Source organism: Typopeltis vanoorti, chromosome 8, assembly GCF_054136105.1.
Source record: "Typopeltis vanoorti isolate ZY-2024b chromosome 8, IOZ_Tvanoo_1.0, whole genome shotgun sequence".
Taxonomy (NCBI): domain Eukaryota; kingdom Metazoa; phylum Arthropoda; class Arachnida; order Uropygi; family Thelyphonidae; genus Typopeltis; species Typopeltis vanoorti.
The window spans coordinates 131,581,338-131,606,455 of record NC_143556.1 but is presented as its reverse complement, the minus strand read 5'-3'; the positions used below and the strand labels follow the sequence as shown (position 1 = coordinate 131,606,455).

The 25,118-nt window shown below is 36.6% G+C and overlaps 1 protein-coding gene across 10 annotated transcripts in view; it reads left to right on the top strand.

The window, feature by feature from the left end:
- The window catches only part of LOC150104358 (intermembrane lipid transfer protein VPS13A-like), a 2,072,875-nt gene that overhangs the window by 1,645,162 nt on the left and 402,595 nt on the right, over positions 1–25,118 (top strand). For all 10 annotated transcript variants that reach the window (XM_090396324.1, XM_090396319.1, XM_090396320.1 and 7 more), the window contains 2 exons: positions 10,558–10,694; positions 24,667–24,802. In XM_090396324.1, the coding sequence (XP_090252450.1) occupies positions 10,558–10,694; positions 24,667–24,802 (273 nt within the window). The remainder of the gene's footprint in view (positions 1–10,557; positions 10,695–24,666; positions 24,803–25,118) is intronic.

Sequence of the window (25,118 nt, the reverse complement as noted above, 5' to 3'; positions counted from 1 at the left end):
GTATTAAACAAGAATATAATTTCTTGTCTACTATAATTTATGAAATATGATAAATGACAATACAGTGTTTAATCATAAAGCCATTCACAAAAAAGAGCCAGAAATCTCCTGACAGCAACATTTTAATCATATTCACCACCTTATAATAAATACAAGGTAAATAGAGGCACAGATATGAATTCTGACCATTACTGTCTTATTACTATAAAAGATCAGAAGTTGAATGTCAAATGCAAGAAAAATGTGTGGATCACAGCCAGAAACTTTATAATGAAAGACTGAAGAAATCAGAAATAAAGCCAGATATAGTTAAAGAACTGAAGTTTGGAAAACCCTCAAGAAAACAGATTTGATGTAGCCATTGGTTTGATGTAGAATGTGAATGTGTAACAGCAGCAAAAAATGAGGCATGTGCTGAGTTTCAAATGGTGGGATTTGAAAATATTTCCAATCTAGGACAACATTATGTAGAGACTAGGAAAGCACAATCTTCAGTAGGAAAGAAATAATATATGAAAGATGGGTAGAGAATTTTGATGACTGTTGAACACTTTTCTTTCTGATAATTTGGAAGACATGGATAAAATAGAGCTAAGCAGATCCAGAAGCAGTCGGACCAATACTGACAATTGCAAAGTGACTATCAGAAAACTGAAGAACAGTTAGTCCTCACGAATGGATCTGACACAAGCAGAACTAAAAACAAATGTATACAGAGCAATTCAAATAGCTCTGCTTACTTATTGTCAAGATCCAGATCAATGAAGTCCAGAGGAATGGAATATAAACATCAAATGCCATATTCATAAGAAAGTTAACGCAATGATTTCCTCCAATTATAGCAAAATGTGTAAAAATTTTATTTTGCTAAAGAATCATTATATTTTAGCAATTTGCTTGCTATAACAAGATGACAAATGCAATGGATAAGTGAGGCATACACAGTGGTATATTTAAATTTCACAAACCTGATTAATCTGTAATTATATTGGAACCATTGGGGTTAGATAGTAGATTAGTGCACAGGATTGGATGTTGGCTGTCTGATAGGTATCAGCAAGTTGTGAGTGGAGGAGCAATGTCCCAGAAAAAGAAAGTCACTAGTTGTGTGTGTCATAGAGATCTGTTTATGGCCATTGCAGTTTAACTTGTATGTTAGTGATATGTAGTTATTTTCAGATAATGCAAAGTTGGGGAAGAATTAATAGAGCAGATGTGGCTTTGCAAGAAGACCTGAAGGTACTGGTGAGTGGGGTTAACAGTTCAGTGTTGCAGAGAGCAAGGGTTTAAATTTTTGGAAGTGAAGATGGGATGTAGAAAATATAATTGGTTGGTGTATATTGGAGGAGGTGGAGAAAATAAGAAATCTTGAATAATAGTGTTCACAAAGGAAGAATTTGGGAAGATATAAAGAAATGGTGGGATTTGATCCCTCTCACCCAAAAGTTTCTGTTGGAATAGTTGTATATAAAGATGATTCATTTCACCAGAATGATGACCTGTGCCTCTGCGTGATCTGGCATTGCCTGCTGGAGAATGTCAAATTTAGAATCCCCTGATTTTGACCTCCTCTGGCTCAAGGATCCCTTGACTCACTTAGTAATATTCATATGCTGTATTTACCAGTCTCCACAAACCACTTGAGCCTCTTAACCTTCCTCTCCATGAAGCTCAACCATCTTCAATCCAGTTATCCAGACAGTGAAGCTATATTCCTAGGTGACCTCAATATCCATAACTTTAACTGGCTCCCCTCCTTCAACACTACTGATCAAGCTGCATGTGGAAGGTTTTGCTATAAACAATGATCTTATGCAAATCGTATATCTGCCTACCCCGAATTCTTGATAATCCCCTCAACTTTCCCAATAACCTTGATCCTTTTTTAACCATTTCACCTTCCAGAGACTTTGCTCTTCTTTTGGCAACTTGGATCACAATGTTGTGCAAGTTTCCTTTTTTACAGAAATTACCTCCATGACCACATCCAACCACACGTTCTTTAACACTACAAAGATACCAAGTGGGATGACTTCCAGAACTGCTACTGTTCCTTTCCTTGGCCTGACTATTGCATTTGCTTTTCTCACCCAGATATTTACACTAAGTGATTCACAGAAATTATCCTCATTTGAATGAAGGCTTCATCCCTCACTCTACCCAAAATTCTCATCCACATTCCAAGCCACAGTTCAACAGAAAATGCATGATAGTAGTTGATGAAAAACTTAGTATAGAACCTATCCTATCTCCTGGAAGCTAGCATATATCCAACCTTTCCAAAAAAGGGTCCAATTACCAAACAAATGCAATCACCTCAATCTTCTCCAGGATCTTCAGGTGATTACATGAGGCTAATTTGATTATACATTTCATATTCACTACCATCCACATTTCTGATCTATAACAACATCCAACCAAGTATTTCATTCCATTCACCTCTATCTCACACCATACTGCCTCAAAACCATTGGCACTGTTTCCCTCTTGCATCTCTACTTTGTATGGACATTACTTTTACTCTATCATCAATAGCACTTCCCCTCTCTTTTTACCCCTTCTTTCCTCACGAAAGACATCATACCCTTCCATCTCTATTCCTGTCAGGATGTCGTCCTCATCTACCCATATCTCACTTATTCCTACAATTTTTCGATGAACAGATTCAATTAATGCAACCATTTCATCTGCCTTGTTTCTTATACTTGTATACAAACACAACAGCTCATTCCTGGATCTACAGCTAGTTCACTGATACCATTCATTTGATGTGATATCTCCATGCTCGACTGGGGCCATTTCTCTTTCTGCTTATTCATTTTAGAACCCCCTTCAATTCTGTTTCCTCTTGATCCCAGGTCATCCCATTTTTTTCCTGTCTACACATGCTCTTGGAGCATCCACTTTTCTCAAGCTGTGTACCCATGTCCACCCTGAGCTTCCCCATTTCCCTGTTCATCTTGCACACCCATTCTCTCATTTTCCATACTCATGCCACTTACTTCTTCATTCATAACCACCTCTTCAATCTCTCCTGTCATACTCTCCTGCTCTCCACATCACTTCCCACTTGATCTGATTCATTCTCTGTACTCACTTCTCTACCTTCCAGCAACAATCTCTCCAAATGACTCGCACCATAACCACTCAAATGCAGTCCATCGCTCCCATACAGTTCACTTCGTCCTTCAAACTCATTCCACACATTAACAAATTGTACTCCCCCTCTCCTCACACATTTCAGCCAAACCACTCAGCCAGCCAGGCTAGCCAAGTGGTTAGCGTATCCGCTCTCCAGCCAAAAGGCTATGGGTTCGAATCCCGCCGTGGACATGGATGTTTGTGATTGTCTGTGGAAATACTAGTGGTGGTGGTCGGCGGTAGATGGTGTTGGTGTAGTTGCGGTCAGTTGTGGATGAAAGCTGTAGAGTAGGTGCCCTCCCTCAATGAGTCACTGGATTCCCTGGAGGTGTCGTGTAATAATAATCCTTGCTCACTGCCTCATTTCACATACATATTATTTTTACACAACACTCCCCCCCAAATCAGATATATTTTAATTTAATTCTATAGCACACTACTGCAAGCATATTGAGATTCCATTGTAATCATGCACCCTAACTGTATGTTATTCCTAGTATTGTTTGAATTATCTGTACTGACGATGTCCTAAGATACTTAGGATGAAATATTTACTTATTAAAACTTATTAGTGCTGTTATTATGTGTGTTTGTTTAGTCATGAATTCTCGACAGGTTTCATTGTAGAATAAAATAAATTCGGTCAATATGAGTACCAATACCTTGATTCATGTAGCCTGGAGATTAGGATTGCCAATCCTCCATATGTCAACTAGTTGAGCATTGTCATGACATGTTTTTAACTGTGCATATCCCACTTTTCTGCTCCTGGGGTGTCCTCCTATTTTTTTTGTCTAATGTGGGGTTTTCAATACAATTCCAGTGTCCAACTGCAATGATGTAGTGGGCACCATATGAATATGGCTCCAATTCCTGGAAGAATTTTCGTCTAACTATTCCATTGGACAGAGCATAAACATTTATAGACCTTATTACACATCCACAGTATTTCCAATCTATTGTCAAGATTCTCCCTTTTGCATCCCTTTGGATATTACAGAATGACCCAAGGAGGGGGCAAGAATAAGACCTCCTACTCCAGCCCAGTTAATTCTTCCAAAACTACAATATGAAAGAAGTGGATATCTATCTATTAAACTTTTTATATCTGCAGAAGTATGTTTCTTGGAGAAACAAACTCCTGATAAAATGGCATAGTATAAGTTTTCATATAGTTTCTTGTTTAATTTGCCTATGGAATCTTCATACATTTAATGAGTCAATGCAGAAAGGAGATGCTATGATTATTCAAGTGTCACTGGTAAGCCTTTAACATCTAAATTTTGGATGAACCCGATGAGATCTTCAATCTGTGAAGAAGCAATTGTGTAACCTGCTTCTTGTAAACTGTTTTCCAGTTTTTTACAGTTGCTTTCCATTACTTCAATTTCATGCCTATCATTTTTTATTTGGAAGCTAGTTATTTTCTTTTCATGTAGATGATAACTGTACCGAGAAAACTTTGAATCAGTAAACTTTATTATATTTTCTTTAATCAAATCTCTTGCTTTCTCTTTATTAGAGTGAGTTGGTTCTTCATAATTCATCAACTCTTCTGAGCTTGAAGAGTTTTCATTTGAGGATTTCATTTGATTTGATGAAACCAAAGAGCACAGAGGGTGGGGACTAGGAGATGTTTAGACAGTTGAGCTTTGCAAGCAAGAAGAGTGATTTTTATGGGAGATTCCAACTTCAGCAGTATAAATTGAGGAGAGGAAGATGCATGTAGCAATAAGAGAATGGAATTTCTAGAAATCTTGAGGGACAAATATCTTAGGCAACATATAATAGAGGGAACAAGAGGTTCAAGAGTTTTGGATTTAGTCATAGCATCAGAAGAGTTGATAATAACAGAGATGACATCTCTCCCACCACTTGGAGAGAGTGACCATGTGGTTTTCACTTGGAAGATGAATATACATGCAGAAGTATCAAAGAGACGGGAACGTATGTGGAATTATATGGCAGGTGATTATAATAGTCTTAGACATCAACTTGGGGAATTTTAATGCAGGGAGGAATTGGAAGGCTGGGATATCATTAGTGCTAGGTAAATTGTGAAGGAATATTTCTTAGCAGCAATAGTAAGCTGTATTCCACAAGTGAAGAAGAGGAGACAATTTGGAGTAAAGTGGATGACAAACAATATTAAACAGGAACTGCAAGTGAAAAAGAGGCTATGGATGAGATATAAGGAGACAGGTGAAGAGCAGATGTATGAAGAATATAAGACACAGGGCAGGAGAGTGACCAGTATGGTAAGGAAGGTGAAACTAGAATATGAGAAGAGATTGGCTCTAAGATCCAAAGAAAATCCTAGGGAATTTTTTAGCTATGTGACCAGTAGGAGGGGAAATCATTGTGGAAGAATGACATTGTGGGATAAAAATGGGAATAGAGTGACTAATGCAGAGGACATAGTGGAATTGTTCAATGAACACTATTGGAGTATTTCATCCTGAAGGAGTAAATTTTAATACTAGAGGGATAGGGCAGGTTCGAGGTTTAGAGGTGCAGGAGGAGAGTGTGTTCCAAATACTGAGTACTCTGGATGTCAGTAAAGCTGTGGGACTGGATGGTATTTCACCATGAGTTTTGAGATCATGTACTAAAGAACAGACAGCTCCTTTGACCTGGCTTTTCAGTGAAAGTCTGGCTACGGGAAAGGTGCCCAGGGAATGGAACGAAGGTAAGATAGTGTCATTGCATAAGGGCAGTAGCAGAATTGTGTCACCAGTAGTTGTTAAGATCTTGGAGAAATTAGTTAGGGACCGTATACAGCATTGGCCAGATGAGGGTAATGTAATCTGTGAAGGGGCACTTCACAAATCAACATGGATTTGTGAAGGGGGCACTTTTGTTTTAGTAATATGCTACCTTTTTATAGTAAAGTTACAAGAGCAGTAGATGAGGGAAATGCATATATTGCCATTTTCTTGGATTTAGTGAAGGCATTTGACAGAGTGCCACATGATAAGCTGATATTTAAGTTGCAGCACATGGGTTTTGATGTCAGGTTGGTCAACTGGATTCAGGATTGGCTATCCGATAAGAATCGGAGAGTTGTGTATGGTGGGACAGTTTCAAGGAGGCAGAGGGTTACAAGTGGGGACCCACAGGGCTCAGTATTGTTTAACCTTTATATCAATGACATTGTCAGTGGATTGCAGTGGGATATTCAGTTGTTTGCTGATAATGTGAAGCTGGGAAGAGTTATTAGTAATAGTGCAGATGTGGCAGCAGTGCAAGAGGATTTGAATAAGCTAGACAGATGGGCAAATGAATGGGGGGTATCGGTTTAATGCAGCAAAATGTAAGGTCTTGAGGTTTGGGACACATCGATGGGATGCTGCATACTCTATCGGAGTCGTACTGGAGGAAGTAGTGGAGACAAGAGATCTGGGATTGATGATTGATAGAAAACTGAAATTCAGGAGAATATTGCAAAGGTGGTGAGGGTAACACAGAGGATTGATGCAATAATGAGAAGGATGCTGACCTGCAGAGATAAGAGTTATCATTCCATTGTATAAGACCCTGATCAGATCACACTTAGACTATTGTTCTCAGATTTGGTCCCCAGGATTTGAAGGGGATAAATTAACTGTGGAAAGGGTACAAAGGTGGATAACAAAGATGGTTTCAGGACTATACCATGTTAGTTATGAGGATCTGCTGAGGGAATGTGGACTGCACAGTTTGGTGGATAGAAGAAGGAGAGGTGATTATGATTTTAGACTTTTAAACTATTGAGAAGTGGTTACAGTTTTGTCACTTCTTTCACTTGGTTGAAAAGCAGGAAGGAGTGATGACAATGAGCCATCCCTGGAAGTTACAAAAGGAAACTGTGAGCAAGAGGGTGAGGAGTGGTTTCTTTGCATGGAGGGTTGTTGAACCGTGGAATGCATTAACTGATAGAGTGGTGAGAGCTAGAACAGTCAATGAGTTTAAGGAGTGGTATCATAGACTTTGTGTTTCCTAAGAGGGGCCTCCCATGATAAGTCTTCATAGACTGTGTTTCCTAGGAAGGACATCCTGTGATGATTCTTTTGACTCCATGAAGGCCTAAATAATAATAATAATAATAATAATCCACAGCCTTCCCCATCTTTAAATTTTCTATTACTTCTTTTTCTTTTAGATGTAGTTCTTTTTTTAATTTTTTTTTGTTTATCTTCAGTTTTTTTTTATTAATTCATCTCTCCTTTTTGATGATCTTTTCTGCATATGAAGTTCTTTCAGTTATCTTACTTACTTTTATGTTTCTTCTCCAGTTTCTCCTTGTAGAACAGTTGAATCTTTTTCTATTTTATTGTGTACCTGTTCAGTTGTTATATTAGGTTCATTATTGATAATTTCAACTGATGTTCCATCAGTATTTCACTGGGCAATTTGTTCCTACAGATCTGGAATTTTGGGGTTAATTTCTAACTGATTTAGTCACACTTTTTGTGATTTTACCAAGTGTAGCTTACTTAAAAGCGCTGTTTTTATTAGACTGAATTGGAATATCTGGGAACTCTTCATTATGTCTCTGATATATATGGTGTTCTAATTGCCTCTACAGGAGCTCCCACTCTCTCTGCAAAAGCTCTAAAATTACAGGTGTTAATATGGTGTTCAGAACTTTTGCATTTCTGACAGGGTTCGAGGCACTGATTGGCAATATGTCCGATCTCCATGCATTTGAAACATTTAGATTTGGGGCAGTTATCGCCTAAGTGATTGTATGAACCGCAATGCAGGTATTGACATTGTACTCCGGTATAGTTTATCATAACTTTGGTTGTCGATGTTGACAAAATTGGTACGGGCATCTTCATATCCATTGTGAAGGTGACATCACCAGGAAACCAATTTGGATCTTCATTTGACATATCCTCTCATATATTACTAATCTTAACCCATTTCGAAAATGTCTGTATAAGAATTTCGTTACTATTCTCTATATATTCCATCAGAAATCTTTCGATTTTCACTGTTTTTACCTGGCTCCTGACCATTACAGGAATAACTGTGCTGCCTTCGAAAGTAAAACCCTGTGATAGTTTGTCCCTTGTTTCCACATCTTTAACTACAATTAAATATTTTCATCAGCTGTAAGGGGTGAAACAGTAAATCTTATTTTGCGGTGACTATCTCTTTTAAAACCTTAATCACCCATTTTGCTTCTTCACTACCGGGAATTTCAATTCCTAGAATTCACACCCTTGGAGGATTGGTACCATTATCTCAAGTGAGAAAAAGACTATAACCTCTGCATTTAATTGGAAGAAAAAAAAACTTTCAATAGTAAGACTGAGAATAAAATAATCCTGTGATACAGAAATAAATCTACACCACCAGCAAATATTTGTTTGAGCTACTATAAACGGCAGCCGTGATACCGCTAAAAGTAATCCCATAATACAGATATTAACTGCACTGCCAGAAATCCTAATATGTATTTATTAAAAGAAACCAGTGCTAGTGGGGGCAAAACCACCACTAGCACCTTAAAATAAATTAAAGTGAAAAACAAATGAAAGAAAACTAAAGCACTTATCTTGAAGAAAACCAAGATCTCGTCAGTGGGAGCCAGACCGAGAGGTGATACCAAGGTTTGAAGCAATGCAGAAGTCATATATGAGTTGCCAAAAGGTGTCACACCTTATTATTAAAATACTCTGGATTAGAGAAAGTTGTTGGAAATTTTTTCACTTGTTTATATTATAAATTAAAGATACCAAGAAATTATATACTTAGTTTAATCCTTTAAGTTTGTGCGTGAACTATTTTCAGGACTATTTTGGTATCACCTCTGGGTCTGGCTTCCATTGATGAGATCTTAGTAAAGATCAAAAACTGATCTGGGTCATGACCCTTCCCATAATGCATAGCTTTATACATGTCTGTAAGGATATGTGCTTTGCATTATGGGATACTAAGGCAAGTGATGTGAAGTCATTATGTCTACGAGTTGCCCCTGTCTTGAAAATACTTCAGGTACAAATTTTGTTTGCTTACACTTGGATAAAGGATTAAACCATTAAAGATACCAAGTATATAATTTCTTGGTATCTTTAATTTATAGTATAACCAAGTGAAAAATCTTCCAACATATTATATCCCTGTAATTACATCATATGCCAAAGTCTCACTAATTATTATTAAAAGAGACCTCCAGGGAGTCAGAGACTCATCGATGGAGGCCACATGCTACACACACCAGCTATCATACTTATTCTTGAGTTCATTCACATTGCTTGCATACACACAACATCCAATGGCAATCAATTCCAATCATGCACCACCCTATGAGAGAAAAATATAGCCCTCACAACTTTCTTAGCAGCATTCATTCTCAGCTTCCAAGGATGCCCTCCTGTCCTTTCTTGACTCTGTAGAAGTCTCATGTTGATAATGACTTCCAGTATCCTTTCCACTCCTTAAGTTACACATTTTCTAATTGTTTCATTATTTAATATTGTAAAAGTATTTATTTGATATGATAAAATTCACAACAAATACTTGGTGATACCTTATTATTATCATCACACCAACCTCAATGGAGTAAGCAGACTCATTATTCAAGGTTCACTCAACCAACAACATATCTATCATACTAAATCATAAATTATTTAATATTTTGCGTTCATGATGCATTATGGTAATATGTTTTATTCACCCACAATTCTCCATGTAAAAAATTTAGTCTCACACACCCTTACACAATATCCAGGGATGGCCTTTTGTTCATCCCCTGCCCTTCTTCTACTCTTTTTATAATCCAATTATAATTTGATAAAATCCCCTCACCAACTTAAACATCTTATTCATATCACTTGTTTTTCTCCTGTCAGCCAAACTCCTATCTGCAAAATTTACATTCCATTCCTTTAATCTCACTCCCCCCCATAACCTATATTCCAGAGTCGTGATATTGCCTTAGTCACTCATCTCTGGAATATAGGTTGCAATTTAGCAATCTGCCCTCTAAACTTCAATTCTCTATTTACTGCTACTACTACCACCCCCGAAATTCCTGGCTTCATCCATTTCCTGTAGCACAGTTTCCTCAGTGTGATACACAGCTTGTCATCTTTTGTATCCCAAAATATATGACTTTACACTTTTCCACATTAAATTGACATCCATTATGTTTTGTCCATACTGACAGCCTATTTAAATTATGATGTGCAGTGCTTGCACATCATAATGAAAACTCAGTGATCAAATTTTATAATTCATGTTTGAATTTTATTTTATTGATAAAATTTTATAATTCATGGTTGAAATGAATTTTATAATTCATTTATAATTCTGAATATTAATTTACATATTTACAGATAAACAGTTTTACTTATTAGATTATTATATCAAAAACATTAGAACAAAAAAGAAAAGTTTTTTATTTATTTATTTTTACAAAAACAGTCTGCCCTGTGTGTAAATGTTACGGGTGGAAATAATGAAGACCCAATTTTCATTTCATTCTTACCTTATTATCCTGGAGAAGTACCAGTAAGAGTGGAAAATCTCTGTGAAGATCTCTTCTTTAAAATCCATCAAAAGTAGGTTTAAAATACATTATCTTTTAATAACTGCATATTTATATTTTCAGCTTCAAAATAATGAAAATTTTAATAATATTTTTAAAGTTTTGTGAATTTGTAATATTTTATTTTTTTATTTATTAATAAATGAAAAATAAAGCATGATGGACTCCATGTTTCATATGTTACTTAAATATAAACTTAACCATTCATAAGGTTGGAAAATAGAAAATAAAGCAGAGGATGGATAGTTTAAATTTCTGAGCAATAACAGAAAACAAGTGTGATCTTTTACTTGTGCAATCCAACCTTCTCTGAAATTTGTCAGTTTTCTTTCAGAACTTCATAAAAGTAGAACTGAAATCATTATTCAACAAAATGTAAGCAATTATACTCTGTGGTTTGATCCATTTGTCTCTCTCTCTCTGTATGTATTTTAATCCTATATTGCTAGTCTTCATAGAATTTAAAATACTCTCCAAAATGCAGTCTTGGTTTCCTGAATATATGTATATTCAGGAAACCTGTATAAATCATGTATGCAATTAGTCTGGTATCAATTAGAACTAATGATAATCAGCACATTTCTAGACTGTCTTCTTCATCCTAGCTGAGAGTCTATTGATTATCATCTCAAGTTCCAACTCAAGTCAATACCAGGTAGTTTTTATGCAAAGCAATATAAACTTAACCTAGAATCCCCCCCCCCCCTTTTGCCTATCAGTTTATCCTCATATGGAGCATCCCCAACAATCGCAGGTGACCAGACCTGAGCACGATACTCCAGATGTGGTTGTATCAAGACTTCTTAAAGAGAAATAACAACTCCCTTATATCTGCTTATCAGTGTATTCTTCAATAACCAAGTAATCCTGTGAACTAACCTAGCTAATTTAGCAATCTGCCCTCTAAACTTCAATTCTCTATTTACTGCTACTACTACCACCCCCGAAATTCCTGGCTTCATCCATTTCCTGTAGCACAGTTTCCTCAGTGTGATACACAGCTTGTCATCTTTTGTATCCCAAAATATATGACTTTACACTTTTCCACATTAAATTGACATCCATTATGTTTTGTCCATACTGACAGCCTATTTAAATCATCCTGCAAGCTCTCTACATCACTTGATTAACTATTATCCTACCTAACTTTGCATCATCAGCAAATAACTGAATATCTCCCTTCATATTATTTCCTGTATCGTTTATGTACAAATTAAACAGAAGTGGTCCAAGCACAAACTCCTGTGGCACACTACTAGTCACCTGCCTTGTCCTGGATTCTGCTCCTTCATATACTACTTTTTGGTATGTGTTCATCGTCCACCATTTTATCTGTATCACCAGTTTCACATAAATCCCCATTTGTTGCAGTTTTCATAATACAGGGTGTTTCAAAAAGAATGTCCCGATTTGAAAATTGTATATCTCTGTAACCACAAACCGCAAATGAATGCGACTTGAGCATTTGTAATTGTGGTGAGTGAAACTTTTGGCCTTACTTCATACTTGGTAATTTATTTTGTAACTGGACCACATTTTCATTATTAAATATAATTATTTGAAATCAGGTCATTCTTTTTGAAACACCCTGTATAGTTCCATTGGGTATCCTGTCAAACGACTTTGCAAAATTCGGCAGTATCATTGTATAGCCATTCCCTTTATCCGACTTGGCTGTCACTGTCACTCATTATAGAAAGTTAGTAGATTACTAAGGCATAACCAACCAAGTATCATATTCTTATCCACCTATTTTCCTGAATATTCTTTTCGACCAACTTTTCCAGTATTTTTAGCACCATTCCCGAGATACTAATTGGTCTATAATTTGCTACCTCAGACTTAGATCCTCCTTTATGCAACACGGTTATTTTGCCCTCCTTCCAATCTCTTGGGCCTTTGCCAGAGCTGAGACTTAAATTTAACAGCCTAGTCAAAGGCATCATGAGTTGCCTTGTGCATTCTCATAAAACACAAACCAATATCCCATCCAGTCCCACAGCTGATATACTGCAGAATCTTTATTTCCATTCAGATTCTACCTCCAATTTTTCAACCTCTGTTCTCACATCAGATCAAAAATTAAAGGTCATTTTAGAACTGCTGTATTTATTTACAAGTGCCAGAACTATTAGAAATAAGGGATAAGAAATGGTTTCACTGATTGACTTTATTCACCCAAAAATAGTTGAATGAAAATGATATCCTAACAGGAATAGATATGGAAGGGTGTAGTGTTTTTCACAAGGATAGAAAGGACAAAAAGAGAGGAGGGAGTGCTGATGATTGCAAGGGAATTATGTTCACATAAGGTAAACACAAAAGACGGAAATATTGGCAATGGTTATATAATGCAGTGTGGTGTGAGGTGGAGGTTGATGGGAAGATATACTTAGTTGAAAGTTGCTATAGACCAGGGAATGTGAAGGGTGGTGATGAAGCAATGTATAAAATACTTGGGTTTTGAACAAAGGAAGGGTAATTATTATGGGCAGTTTTAATTATGGTGGTATAGATTAAAATGAAGAGATAGCATTTGAGAATAAAGAAAATAAATTTCTTCAGTTTTTGAGAGACAACTATCTCAGGCAGCATGTAAAGGAGGGCCAGGGCCGCATTTACTATTAGGCACAAGATGGGGGGCCTCATTTTAAACCTTACTCCTCACAAAGAACAATAAAAAAAACAGCGTAGTTATAGTTGCAAAATAAAATACTTATTTTTAAATATTAAATTCATAATATAAAAACTAGAGGCCACTGAAAAATTTGTGAGGCTTCCCGCTTCCATTTGAAATACATTGTTCTTTCCTTAGAATATAAAACTAACAGGAACTCTGTCTTCCATAAAATTCATGTATGTAAGCATACAATTTCTTTGCTGGACTTATATACACGTCCAGCAAACCTGGATAATATTCTGTCCAGCTGCTGAAAGAACATGGATAAGAAGTGTAGTTTGACCGTCATGTCCATTAGACATGACGGTCAAACTACATTACCTGGCATACGTAGTAGCTACGTTCTGTGGCCTACAGCAAGAAACGCAGTTGCTTGCCATTTGCTCGGTAACCAGAATCTAAGATATATCAGACTAAATACCTTTGAGTTATATTCATTTTGCTGCTTGTTTTTATCGTATAATTATAGTTTTTAATGCCAGCGTAAAATAAGAAATCCTTTCATACTTTCTTCACTTCATATTGTATCACTTTGGAAGATCAGTGTCACTATCAATTTTTTATACTACACTCAGAAGTTCGTTGGCTGTCAAGATGTCGAGTGCTTTGTCGTGTATATGAATCGAGGGAAATGATGCTTAAACTTTTTGAGGAAAATCAACAAAATGAATTCTGCGATCTAATTCAAAACAAATTATGGTGCACAAAATTGGCATATCTTGCTGACATATTTGAACACTTGAATAAAATAAACACCAGTATGCAAGGAAAAGGAGAAAATATCTTAACAGTGGTGTATAAAATTTGTGCTGTGAGAGACAAGATAGAAATTTGAAAAGGAAAGTGAAAGAAGGAAATTTTGAAATGTTTTCCAAAACTGCAGACTGTGAACTAAAATATGATATCAGCTCGCTAATTGTTGACCATTTAGCAATGCTCGGAGAGAAAATTCATCACTACTTCCCAAATATTGAAATACAAGACTATGATTGGATGAATTCCATTTTTTTCAACTGCAATGATTAACTTGTCACTTATTGAAGAAGAAAAATTAGCTGAAATAAAAAATGATTGAAGTCTGTTAATGATATATGAAGAGGGTGATTTAGAAATTTTTTTGATTCGTATTTCAAAAATGCATCCAAACATAGGTAAAAAAGTGTTAAAAATTCTTTTGCAGTTTTCCACTACATGCATGTGTGAAGTATCCTTTTCAACGATGGCAAACTTGAAGACATTGAAACATGGAAACATTACGCTGGCATTAAAAACTATAATTATACGATAAAAACAAGCAGCAAAATGAATATAACTCAAAGGTATTTAGTCTGATATATCTTAGATTCTGGTTACCGAGCAAATGGCAAGCAACTGCGTTTCTTGCTGTAGGCCACAGAACATAGCTACTACGTATGCCAGGTAATGTAGTTTGACCGTCATGTCTAATGGACATGACGGTCAAACTACACTTCTTATCCATGTTCTTTCAGCAGCTGGACAGAATATTATCCAGGTTTGCTGGACGTGTATATAAGTCCAGCAAAGAAATTGTATGCTTACATACATGAATTTTATGGAAGACAGAGTTCCTGTTAGTTTTATATTCTAAGGAAAGAACAATGTATTTCAAATGGAAGCGGGAAGCCTCACAAATTTTTCAGTGGCCTCTAGTTTTTATATTATGAATTTAATATTTAAAAATAAGTATTTTATTTTGCAACTATAACTACGCTGTTTTTTTTTATTGTTCTTTGTGAGGAGTAAGGTTTAAAATGAGGCCCCCCATCTTGTGCCTAATAGTAAATGCGGCCCTGGCCCTCCTTTACATGCTGCCTGAGATAGTTGTCTCTCAAAAACTGAAGAAATTTATTTTCTTTATTTTCAAATGCTATCTCTTCATTTTAATCTATACCACCATAATTAAAATTACCCATAATAATTAAAGAAATATATAATAATAGAATTTTAATGATATATATGAGCTTCACGGGATGAACACAGCTTTTCAATATTTGGTGGAATATTAGATAAAGACACTCCCATTTCATTATCAAGAATGCTTGATAACGAAATGCGAGTGTCTTTATCTAATATTCCACCAAATATTGAAAAGCTGTGTTCATCCCGTGAAGCTCATATATATCATTAAAATTCTATTATTATATATTTCTTTCTATTTCTTATAACAATGACATTAATCTTGGAAATAAATATAAATATATTATATTTTTTTATATTGTATATTTTATTATATATAAAAATATAGTATGATCGAAAAAACTCAATAAGCAAGCTATGAAATATATTTTTCCTCTATTAAATACATTGAAAAATTAAGAAGAGAGAATCATTTCAACTCACTTGATATGTTTTTTATTTGATCATACTGTATTATATATTTTTAATAAAAATTAAAGGTTTTCATGAGATAGTTGTTGTGTCGTGAAACAAGTTTAACCTCTGGTTTGCTAACTGACTGTGTTGTGCCCTCAAGAGAAGAGTATAGTCTAACTATATCACGCAACCTTTGAAGGAGTTATATGATCTTATATGATCTTATCAAAAGGAGTAGCTTGTTATAGTAATGATGGGATCAGTTTTAAAAGGAGTAAGTGATTAATCACCTACTATAAATAGTGAATTTTTATTAACCCAGTATCGGATGAACAGGAAGAGATTTTTAAATAAATCTTCTAAAAGTTATACAAAATATAATTGTAAAAGCATATACTTAAACTACATCTGATCTGGCCATGTGACCCATGAGAGGCACATCAGACTGAATTACTGTGCCGCGAAATTATGTTTGTCTAAAAAAGTGTGTCACCAACATGAAAAGTTTGGAAAGCACTGCTCTATACACAGCATTCATAGACTTCCAAAAAGATTTGACTCAATGGAACACAAACCGCTGTTCCTAGGACTCCAAACTCAAGGTATACAAAATAAATATATCAGAATATTAAAAAATATTTATAATAGTAGCACAGTAGAAATCAAACTTGAGACAACATGACCATCCTTCAATCTAGGAAGAGGAGTCAAACAAGGAGACCTGATAGTACCTGAGCTATTCACTTCATTGTTGGAAATCTGAACTGGGATAATTATGGTTTAAACATCTTAAGCAAAAATTTAAGCAATCTTAGATTTGCCTATGACATAGCACCTTTCTCTGAAGACAGCTCAGAACTGGAAACAATGATTAGAGATCTAAGTAATAAAAGTAAAGTATATGGATTAAACATGAACTACAACAAATCTAATGACTAACTACACAGAAATTCCAATAACTGTGGAATAAGTTACAAAGAAGATTTTAATTATTTAGGCCAGATAATATCATTTAAAAACAGGATGGAAAACGAAACAGATGCCAGAATCGCCGATGCTTGGAGGTGCTATTGGAGTTTAAAAGAGTGGATGAAGGGAGATCTACCAATCAGCCGAAAATGCAAACTTCATAATATGATCATACAACCCATTCTAACCTTTGGATCACAAACATGGTCACTAACAACTAAACAGGTGACCAAGCTAAGAATATGCTAAAGCACAATGAAAATAAGTATGTTAAACAAGAAAAGGATAGAAAAAATAAGAGCCCTAGAAATAAGACAGAAAACAAAAGTCACTGATGTCATGAGAACGGTAAAATCCCTAAAATGGAAATGGGCTGGACACTTGATGAGAAAACAAGATGACACATGGGATAAACTCACCACTTACTGGATACCTGGAGAGGGCAAGAGAAGTAGAAGTGGACAGAAGACCAGATGGAGAGGTAAACTTACTCTTACAGCAGGACCAACTTGGCTGAGAACAGCCCTGAAATAGCAATGAGAAAAAGAACTGCTTGGATGGCCTTCAACAAAATAAAATCAACAATTACCACTCAAAACATAGATATAGAAATAAGTGCCCATCTTTTCAATAGTCGCATCCTACCAGCATTAAAACACGAAACACAACATTAAAAGAAGAACAAAGCTTAGTAACACGCAACATGCAACAGAAGGAAGAATGTGCAATATAAATAAAATAGACCATGTAAGACACACAGAAATCAGGAAGAAGTTTGGACTCAAAGATATAATAAAAGCAATCTACAACAGCAAAAGTAGATGGGCGCTACATCTCGCCAGAATGAGAGACAACAGATGGACAGTCAGAATAACAAATTGGTATTCAAGAGATACCAAAAGGAAACTTGGAGGACTGGCCTTACGGTGGGAAGACCAATGATGAAGAAAATTGGAATAAAATGGAGAAGAAAGGCTCAAGACATAAATAACTGGACTCTTTACAACCTGCAGTCATGGAGAAATCCTGACTGAAATCACAGATCCATCAAAGTAATCGCTGATTTTCATGCCAAATTTGTTACAGCTCTTATTAAATTTAGTTAGTGAATTTCAATTCAATTTAGTTAGCGAATCCTAGACTTGCACTAGATGTGTTTAGGAGTACAACATCATCTGCATAAAGCAAAGAGCTAACTTTGACATCTCCAGTTCTAATATCAGGCTTGATGCCACTTTCTTACATAATGTGATCCATACAGATGATGAATAAGAGTGGAGATAATGTGCATCTTTGACTTACCTCTGATTTTATATCAAACTGTCTGCTCTCTGATAACTTAAATATAGACTATATATTGCTCTGTATAATGTGTCATTCACCTCATTTAATTGTAGTGTTTTGAAAAGTTTTTCTCTGGGAACCTTTTTGTACCTCTTCATGGGAATAAATAATTCCCACGATTTATCAACTATTTGTTTCAAAGTGAAAATTTGACCTTGATAACCTCTATTTGGCCTGAACCCAGCTTGTTCTTCAAGTTTCTCTTCCACAATCTTTAATCAACCTCTTTTTCAAGTGTTATTATTATTATTACGGACGACTCCAGGAAGTCCTTAGACTCATCGAGGGAGGCCCTAAACATCATGTCCATCACAACTATTCGACATTCACACAGTATCTATCATACCCTGCCTTGAACTCATTCACTGTCATAGCACCCAAAACAGACTCTGGCAGCTTATTCCATTCATTCACCACTCTAAAAGTAAACACCCTAGCTCTAACACCCTTGCTAATCACACTCTTGCCCAGCTTCCATGGATGTCCCCTAGTCCTCCCACCACCAGTCCTATTCTCAAAAATATCCTCTGAATTAATCCTATAGAACCCCTTCAGCAATTTGAATGTCTCAATCATATCTCCCCTTTTCCACCTATCAACCAATTTTTGCAATCCACAAATCTTCACCCTGTTCTCATAAGGTTCATTCCATAGATCTGCTATCATCTTGGTCACGCGCCTCTGGATCCTCTCAACCTCCTCCCCATCAAGAAGAAACCTAGGTGACCAAATCTGGGCACAGTAGTCGAGATAGGGTCTTATCAAGACTCTATCTCGATGAGTTGATTTAGCCACTTTTGCAATGTGCCCCCTAAACTTCAACTCCCTATCCACCAACACTCCAAAATCCCTGGCCTCATCAATCTCCTGGAGTACAGTTCCACCAATGTACTGCTGCTAATCTTTTCACCCCAAAATGCATAACCTCACATTATGCCACATTAAATTGACATCCATTCTCCTTAGCCCAGACCTCCAATCCATCCAAATCATCCTGCAAAATTTTGACATCTTCTGCATTCCCTATTGCTCTACCCAACTTTGCATCATCAGCGAACAAATGAGCCATTCCTCTCAGATCCTTCCCTATATCGTTAATGAACAAATTAAACAGCAGTGGTCCAAGAACAGACCCCTGCAGCACACCACTAGTCACAGGTCATCTTTTGGACTCTACTCCTGAATAAACTACTCTCTTATATGTCTCCATCAACCACCCTTCTCTCCATCTCACCAACCCTATATCCATTCCCATATGTTGCAGTTTATTGATTAGAATTCCATGTGGTATCCTGTCAAAGGCCTTACCCAGGTCCAGCAGTATCACTGTAAACCCATTATCCTTATCCAGTTCAGCCATCACTGTGTTATAAAACCTGAGCAAGTTACTGGGACATGATCTGCACTTCACAAAACCATTCTGTCCCCCATACAGTATCTCATTTTCATCAATCCATTTTTCTGTATTTTTCTGCATTTTCCTGTATTTTTCCTTTCACTACTTTCTCTAAGACCTTGACAACGACTCCTGATCAGTCGGTAATTTGCAACAGTGGTCTTGGATCCTCCTTTATGCAGTGGAACTATTTTCCCCTCTTTCCACCCCTTTGGGACTAAACCACACCTGAGACTCAGATTAAACAATATGGTCAAGGGCACTGACAATTCTTTACCCGCTTCACGTAAGACCCGTGCTGGTATACCATCCAATCCTACAGATGTATTCACATTAAGGTTCTGCATGTCCCAGACTATTCACCTCCACTTCATTCACCACAATTCCGTATAAACTAATTATTATTATTATTCAGGCCTCCATGGAGTCAAAAGACTTATCGTAGGAAGTCCTTCCTAAGAAACACAAAGTCCATCAAGACTCATCGAGGGGAGGTCCCCCTTAGAAACACAAAGTCTATCATACCACTCCTTAAACTCATTGACCGTTCTCGCTCTCACCACTCCATTAGGTAATGCTTTCCATGGTTCAACCACCCTCCATGCAATGGTTCTTTCATTCCTTCAATGTCACCACCTGGATGATATACTCTTGCAAAGTGCTCACTCAGTAATTCCACTATATCGACTGATTCAGCGAATTCCCTACCATCGGCATTCCTTAAAATCATTCTGCCATGTACAGTTTTTCTTTTACTTGCAGCATATTGAAAGAACTGTTTGGGATTCTCTTTAGCTTGCATGACTAATTGCCTTTCATAATCCGCTTTTGCTTTTCTTACCACACTGGTTACCCTTCTGGCCTTTGTTTTATACCGTTCATGTGCCTGCAGGTCACCTTTCTCCTTAAATTCCCTGCACAGTTGTTTCTTTTTTTGCAACTGAAGCTTAATGGTGTTATTCATCCATTTAACCCCTACTTGATTTACTGTTCGGACTCTAGGTATACAGTCAGCCATAACCTCTTGCAATGCTCCTTGACCACTTCCCATGCACTATCAACATCCAACAATTGCAGTTTTACATGCTGTGGCACTGAACCAAGCAATCTCCTAAGCTTGTCATACTTGCAAGCACAGTAATTTAATATTACCCTGTCTTAATCGAAAATTTCACAAAATTAGCCACCTCCCAGGTCAAGATCTTATGATCACTCTGAGCAATAGGTGGCAACATGGTCATATTCATTACAGTCAAATTCTCAGATGTTATTACTAGGTCAAGCACTCTCGATCCCCTAGTATTTTCCATTACATGCTGTCTCAGATAGTTATCCCTTAATAACCGAATAAAATCCAGTTCCTTCCTCACATGTGATCTCTCCTCCTTCCAGTCAATGTTACCATAGTTGAAATCCCCCATAATAATTACCCTCCTTCCACTCATTTCATCAATTTGTTTATGCATACTATCCTCACCATCTATTCCATCACCTGGTCTATACAGCACCCAACTGTATATTTTGTTCTTCTAGTCTCAATCTCACACCAAATAGCCTCAAATGAGCTCTTTTCACTATCCTGCAATACAACTTCTATTCTCCTTGGCTGCAGTTCATCAGCTATCATCAGTAACACTCCTCTCCCCATTTTATTCTCTCTGTCTCTCCTGAACACACTATACCCTATACATTCTATCCCACTAACTACAACACCTATCCTAGCATAAATCTTACCTGGAACACTTATTGAAATTCCTCTTTAGGTGTCACATTTAGTTTTATCATAATTTCATCATAGTTTATTCAAAATATGATACAATGTGAAAAGGGAAAAGAGATTTAGATTAAAAATTAAATATTGAAAATTATGGTCTTCCAAGTCTCTCTATCTTGAGCTAACTGGTAGATGTTAGATGGAGTTTTATAGTTCAGCCTACTGATGGTTTCACATAGGTATTGCCAAAATTGTTTGCATGGTCTTTCTCTGTTGTGATTGCCATCTTCTGGTTTGTACAGGATGAGGGATTCCAAAAAGGGTGAGACTTCAGGATGTCTGAGTTGATGCCCAAGCCATCTGAGTTGTAGTTTTTTGACTATATTGACAATTGGTTCTCGCTTAGCCAGATTTAGCACAGCAGAGTTAGTGACATGGTCCATCCAAGTGTATCTAAGGATCACTTTGTAACTGGCTTTCCATCTATGACACTTAATGGCATCCAAGGATCTTAACGGGAACACCTTAAATGAAGCCTCATTGATTTTCTTTATCCCTTGAGCTATCAACTTGATCTCATGAGAATCGAGGATCTTTTCTTCTTCGGCAGTCCAACATGCTTTGACACACTCTGTTCTTATTGCGGCATCGGATTCGGCTGGATGTTTCAAGGTACGATGCATAGCAAGGCCGACTGCGGTGGAGAATGCACGATCGCAGACCTGACATACGAAGTGTCTCAGATTGGGAACTCCTTGACTGCTGGAACAAACATGATGAGAACTTGAATAAATGGGTTGATGACAGTCCTTGCAGAGCTTTCTTTTAACTTTCTTCCTGAGGACGCCACTGGGACGGGTGGCAGGATCACCTCCAAACAAGAAACAGACATCTGGATTCACACTCGACGAGTTTCTTGGCTCCTGCCTATAAGAGTCAGAGCCTTCATCTGATGAGTTATTGCAAGCAAGGAAACTTAACCCTGTGAGGGCTGCTAACCCTGGAATGGAGGAATAGCGTAGCAGGCCAGTCAGTCACCCGAAGGTGTCCAGGAATCGCCCCTAGGAGGCCGCCTACTGCTGCATTTACGAAGTGTCTCAGGGGATGTACAAGCCAAGACAACAATGCTTCGGATTCCCAAACCTTGTAGACTCAGATCTCCCGTATACCACTTTATGATATCTGTCAGTCAGCCATCCTCTTATCCATGCTAATATTGTATAACTCAAACCCCTTTTCTCCAATTTATGCAGCAGTCTGCCATGCTGTATTCTGTCAAAAGCCTTACAAGATCCAAAAGTATCATGGTGTATCCATTCCCCTTGTCTAGTTCAATGGTAACATTGTTGTAGAATGTGAGCAAGTTGCTAAAACGTGACCTTCCCTTAGTAAACCCATGTTATTCATTGCAAAGTAGAGATTCACTGTCAACCCATCTCTGATATGTGGATATTATTGTCAGTTTTGGGTTGGTACTTATGGTTATGAGGAGAATTCTTTCAGACACTTTTCCAATTGATGTTACTTTTTCTGCTAGTTCCTTCTTGGCCATTATTCCAACCCCTCCAGTACCATCATTGTTTGCTGAGTTATAAATAAATCTCCAATTTTTGTCAGTTGATATTTCATTTGCTTCATCATTGTCAGTTCTCCATCTATGTTCTTGTATACATATAATGTCTATGTTGACTTTTTCTGCTAGTCTAAGTAACTCAAAAAATTTTTCCAGTTTTTTTGAGTGTCCGTACGTTATATGTTGAGAAGATGAGATTAGATTTCCATAATTTAATTTGATCACACTTTCTTGTACCTTTATTCAACCAAGAACTTCCTGGAAGGCTTTGATCCTTGGTATGCATAGTAACTGTATCAGCAGTTGAGGCACAGGTCTGTGTGGAAATTGCCGATATTATTTCGTTTCCTTTCGTAATCATTTAATATCATATTGGGTGATTGTCCCTAATATGTTTTATCAGTCATGTTAGCCTACTGGGAATTTACCCAGTGTTTCCTGAGGGGCACCATGAAGAGGTGTGACTTGGATTTTTACCCCCCCCCCCGACAATAATAAGATTTTTTTAATAAGTAAATATTTCATCCAAGTATCATAGGACATCTTCAGTACAGTTGACTTAAACAATACTAGGAATCACATTCAGTTAGGGACAGTGGCGCACTCAGGATTTAATCTTGGAGGGGGGGAGAGGCAAATCTGACTGAGCATCTGCAGTGATCACCAATACATGAACCTGCGATCTCCTCTGCCCCAGGCAAACGAAGTAGTGCTCGAGCACTACTTCGTTCACAACAGCTGTGATTCCCGAGAGCTATAGGGTATTCCCACCTTATGTGACTGCTAATTCATAAGTAGCATAGAAATAGAAGACACGACACAAGATAAATTTTTAAAAAAAAAAAAAGAATTTTAATTAGGGAAAGATTTTTAGAAATTTTTCTAGTGTCTTTTCCTTTTTCTTTTGGAGGGGGCCAGGGCCCCTTGGCCCCTTCCCTGGGTGCGGCAATGGTTAGGGACCATGCTTACAATGGAATCCCTCTATGCAGTAGCGTGTTATAGAATTAAATTAAATTATATATCTGAAAAAAAAAAAAAGGGTTTCATTAAAATGAGGTGACACATATAAAATTATTTTACACAATTTAGGATGACAATTTCCCAAACAAATCTACAATAGTCAAGTCTACAGTTTACTTGTAAAAGCTGCTCAACTTTAATTATTTTTAAAACTTTCTTACATACTGTCATTTTCAATGTGATATTCATTTCTATCCTGCATAGTATTAAGTAATAGTCACTTCCAATTTCAAATCCTTTGTACACTCTTGTATCCTGGATGAGCAGGATGATATCACTATCAACAATGATATGGTCAATGAAGATTTTCTTATTTCTTATGACTTCTCTCTATGTGAACTCGCGCACATCCTCATGTTGGAACATAGTGTTAGTAGTGACTAGTCCATGTCCTGAGCAGAAATCCAATAAATACTTACCATTATTATTAGCTTTGCCCTTTTCTCCAAATTTTCCCAGAACATTCCTATATGCCTGGCTTTCATTTCCTACTCTGCTGTTCAGATTTCTAGTAAGTACTACATTTTCTATTTTCTTTTGCTATGGAAAACATAAATAATTAAATTTTCTTTCAAGAGAAGCAATGGAAATAATAATAACAAATAAATATCATGATCACAAAATTTATGGAGGCAGTTTGTAACTGTGGAGAATTTGACACTTTTAGAAATGGAATTTTTCAATAACATTTCATTGGCTAGTTTTACAATTTCTTAATATTGTTTATTCATATTACTGTTTCTTACAAAACACAGCAGTTTTGTCAAGTTTCTGGTTGCTTGAAGTCTTCCTTATGCACTACTCCCATTCTCAGATACAAGTGATCATTTCTCATACTTAAAAAACACTGCAATGATCAAGCAATAAACATTTAATTGAAAATGTTGAGATATGGCCATTTTATTTGGATGTCACATGGCTATCTATCTCTCACTGCATACTCTTATGTTTGCAGGTCACAGGGCCAAGTGACACTTCTAAATCCCTACCACTCTGTTCTATATACCTGGGATGATCCATCAATAGAACGAACACTGATTTGGAATTTATACAACAGAAAGAAGCCTGGATTTCCAGCTCAGATTGGAAAAGTAAATTCTTTATTTGTTTCAGATATAATATTTTTAAGTTTGTCAGTATTTTTTAAACTGTTCTCTTTACCTTAAATATTTGATTATCGCATATATTCTAAAATTTTAATTATTAGATTGTTACACTAGTTTCATTATTAGGAATGAATAATTATGTAAACTTTCATAGCTTTATTTATAAATTATATTGTATGATGAAAACATAACTTTAGAAAACTAACTGCATTGTGTTCACATTTTACTTTGATATTATTATTATTTGACACCTCCAAGGAGTCCAAGGGCTCATCGAGGGAGGGCACTTGCTCTACAACTC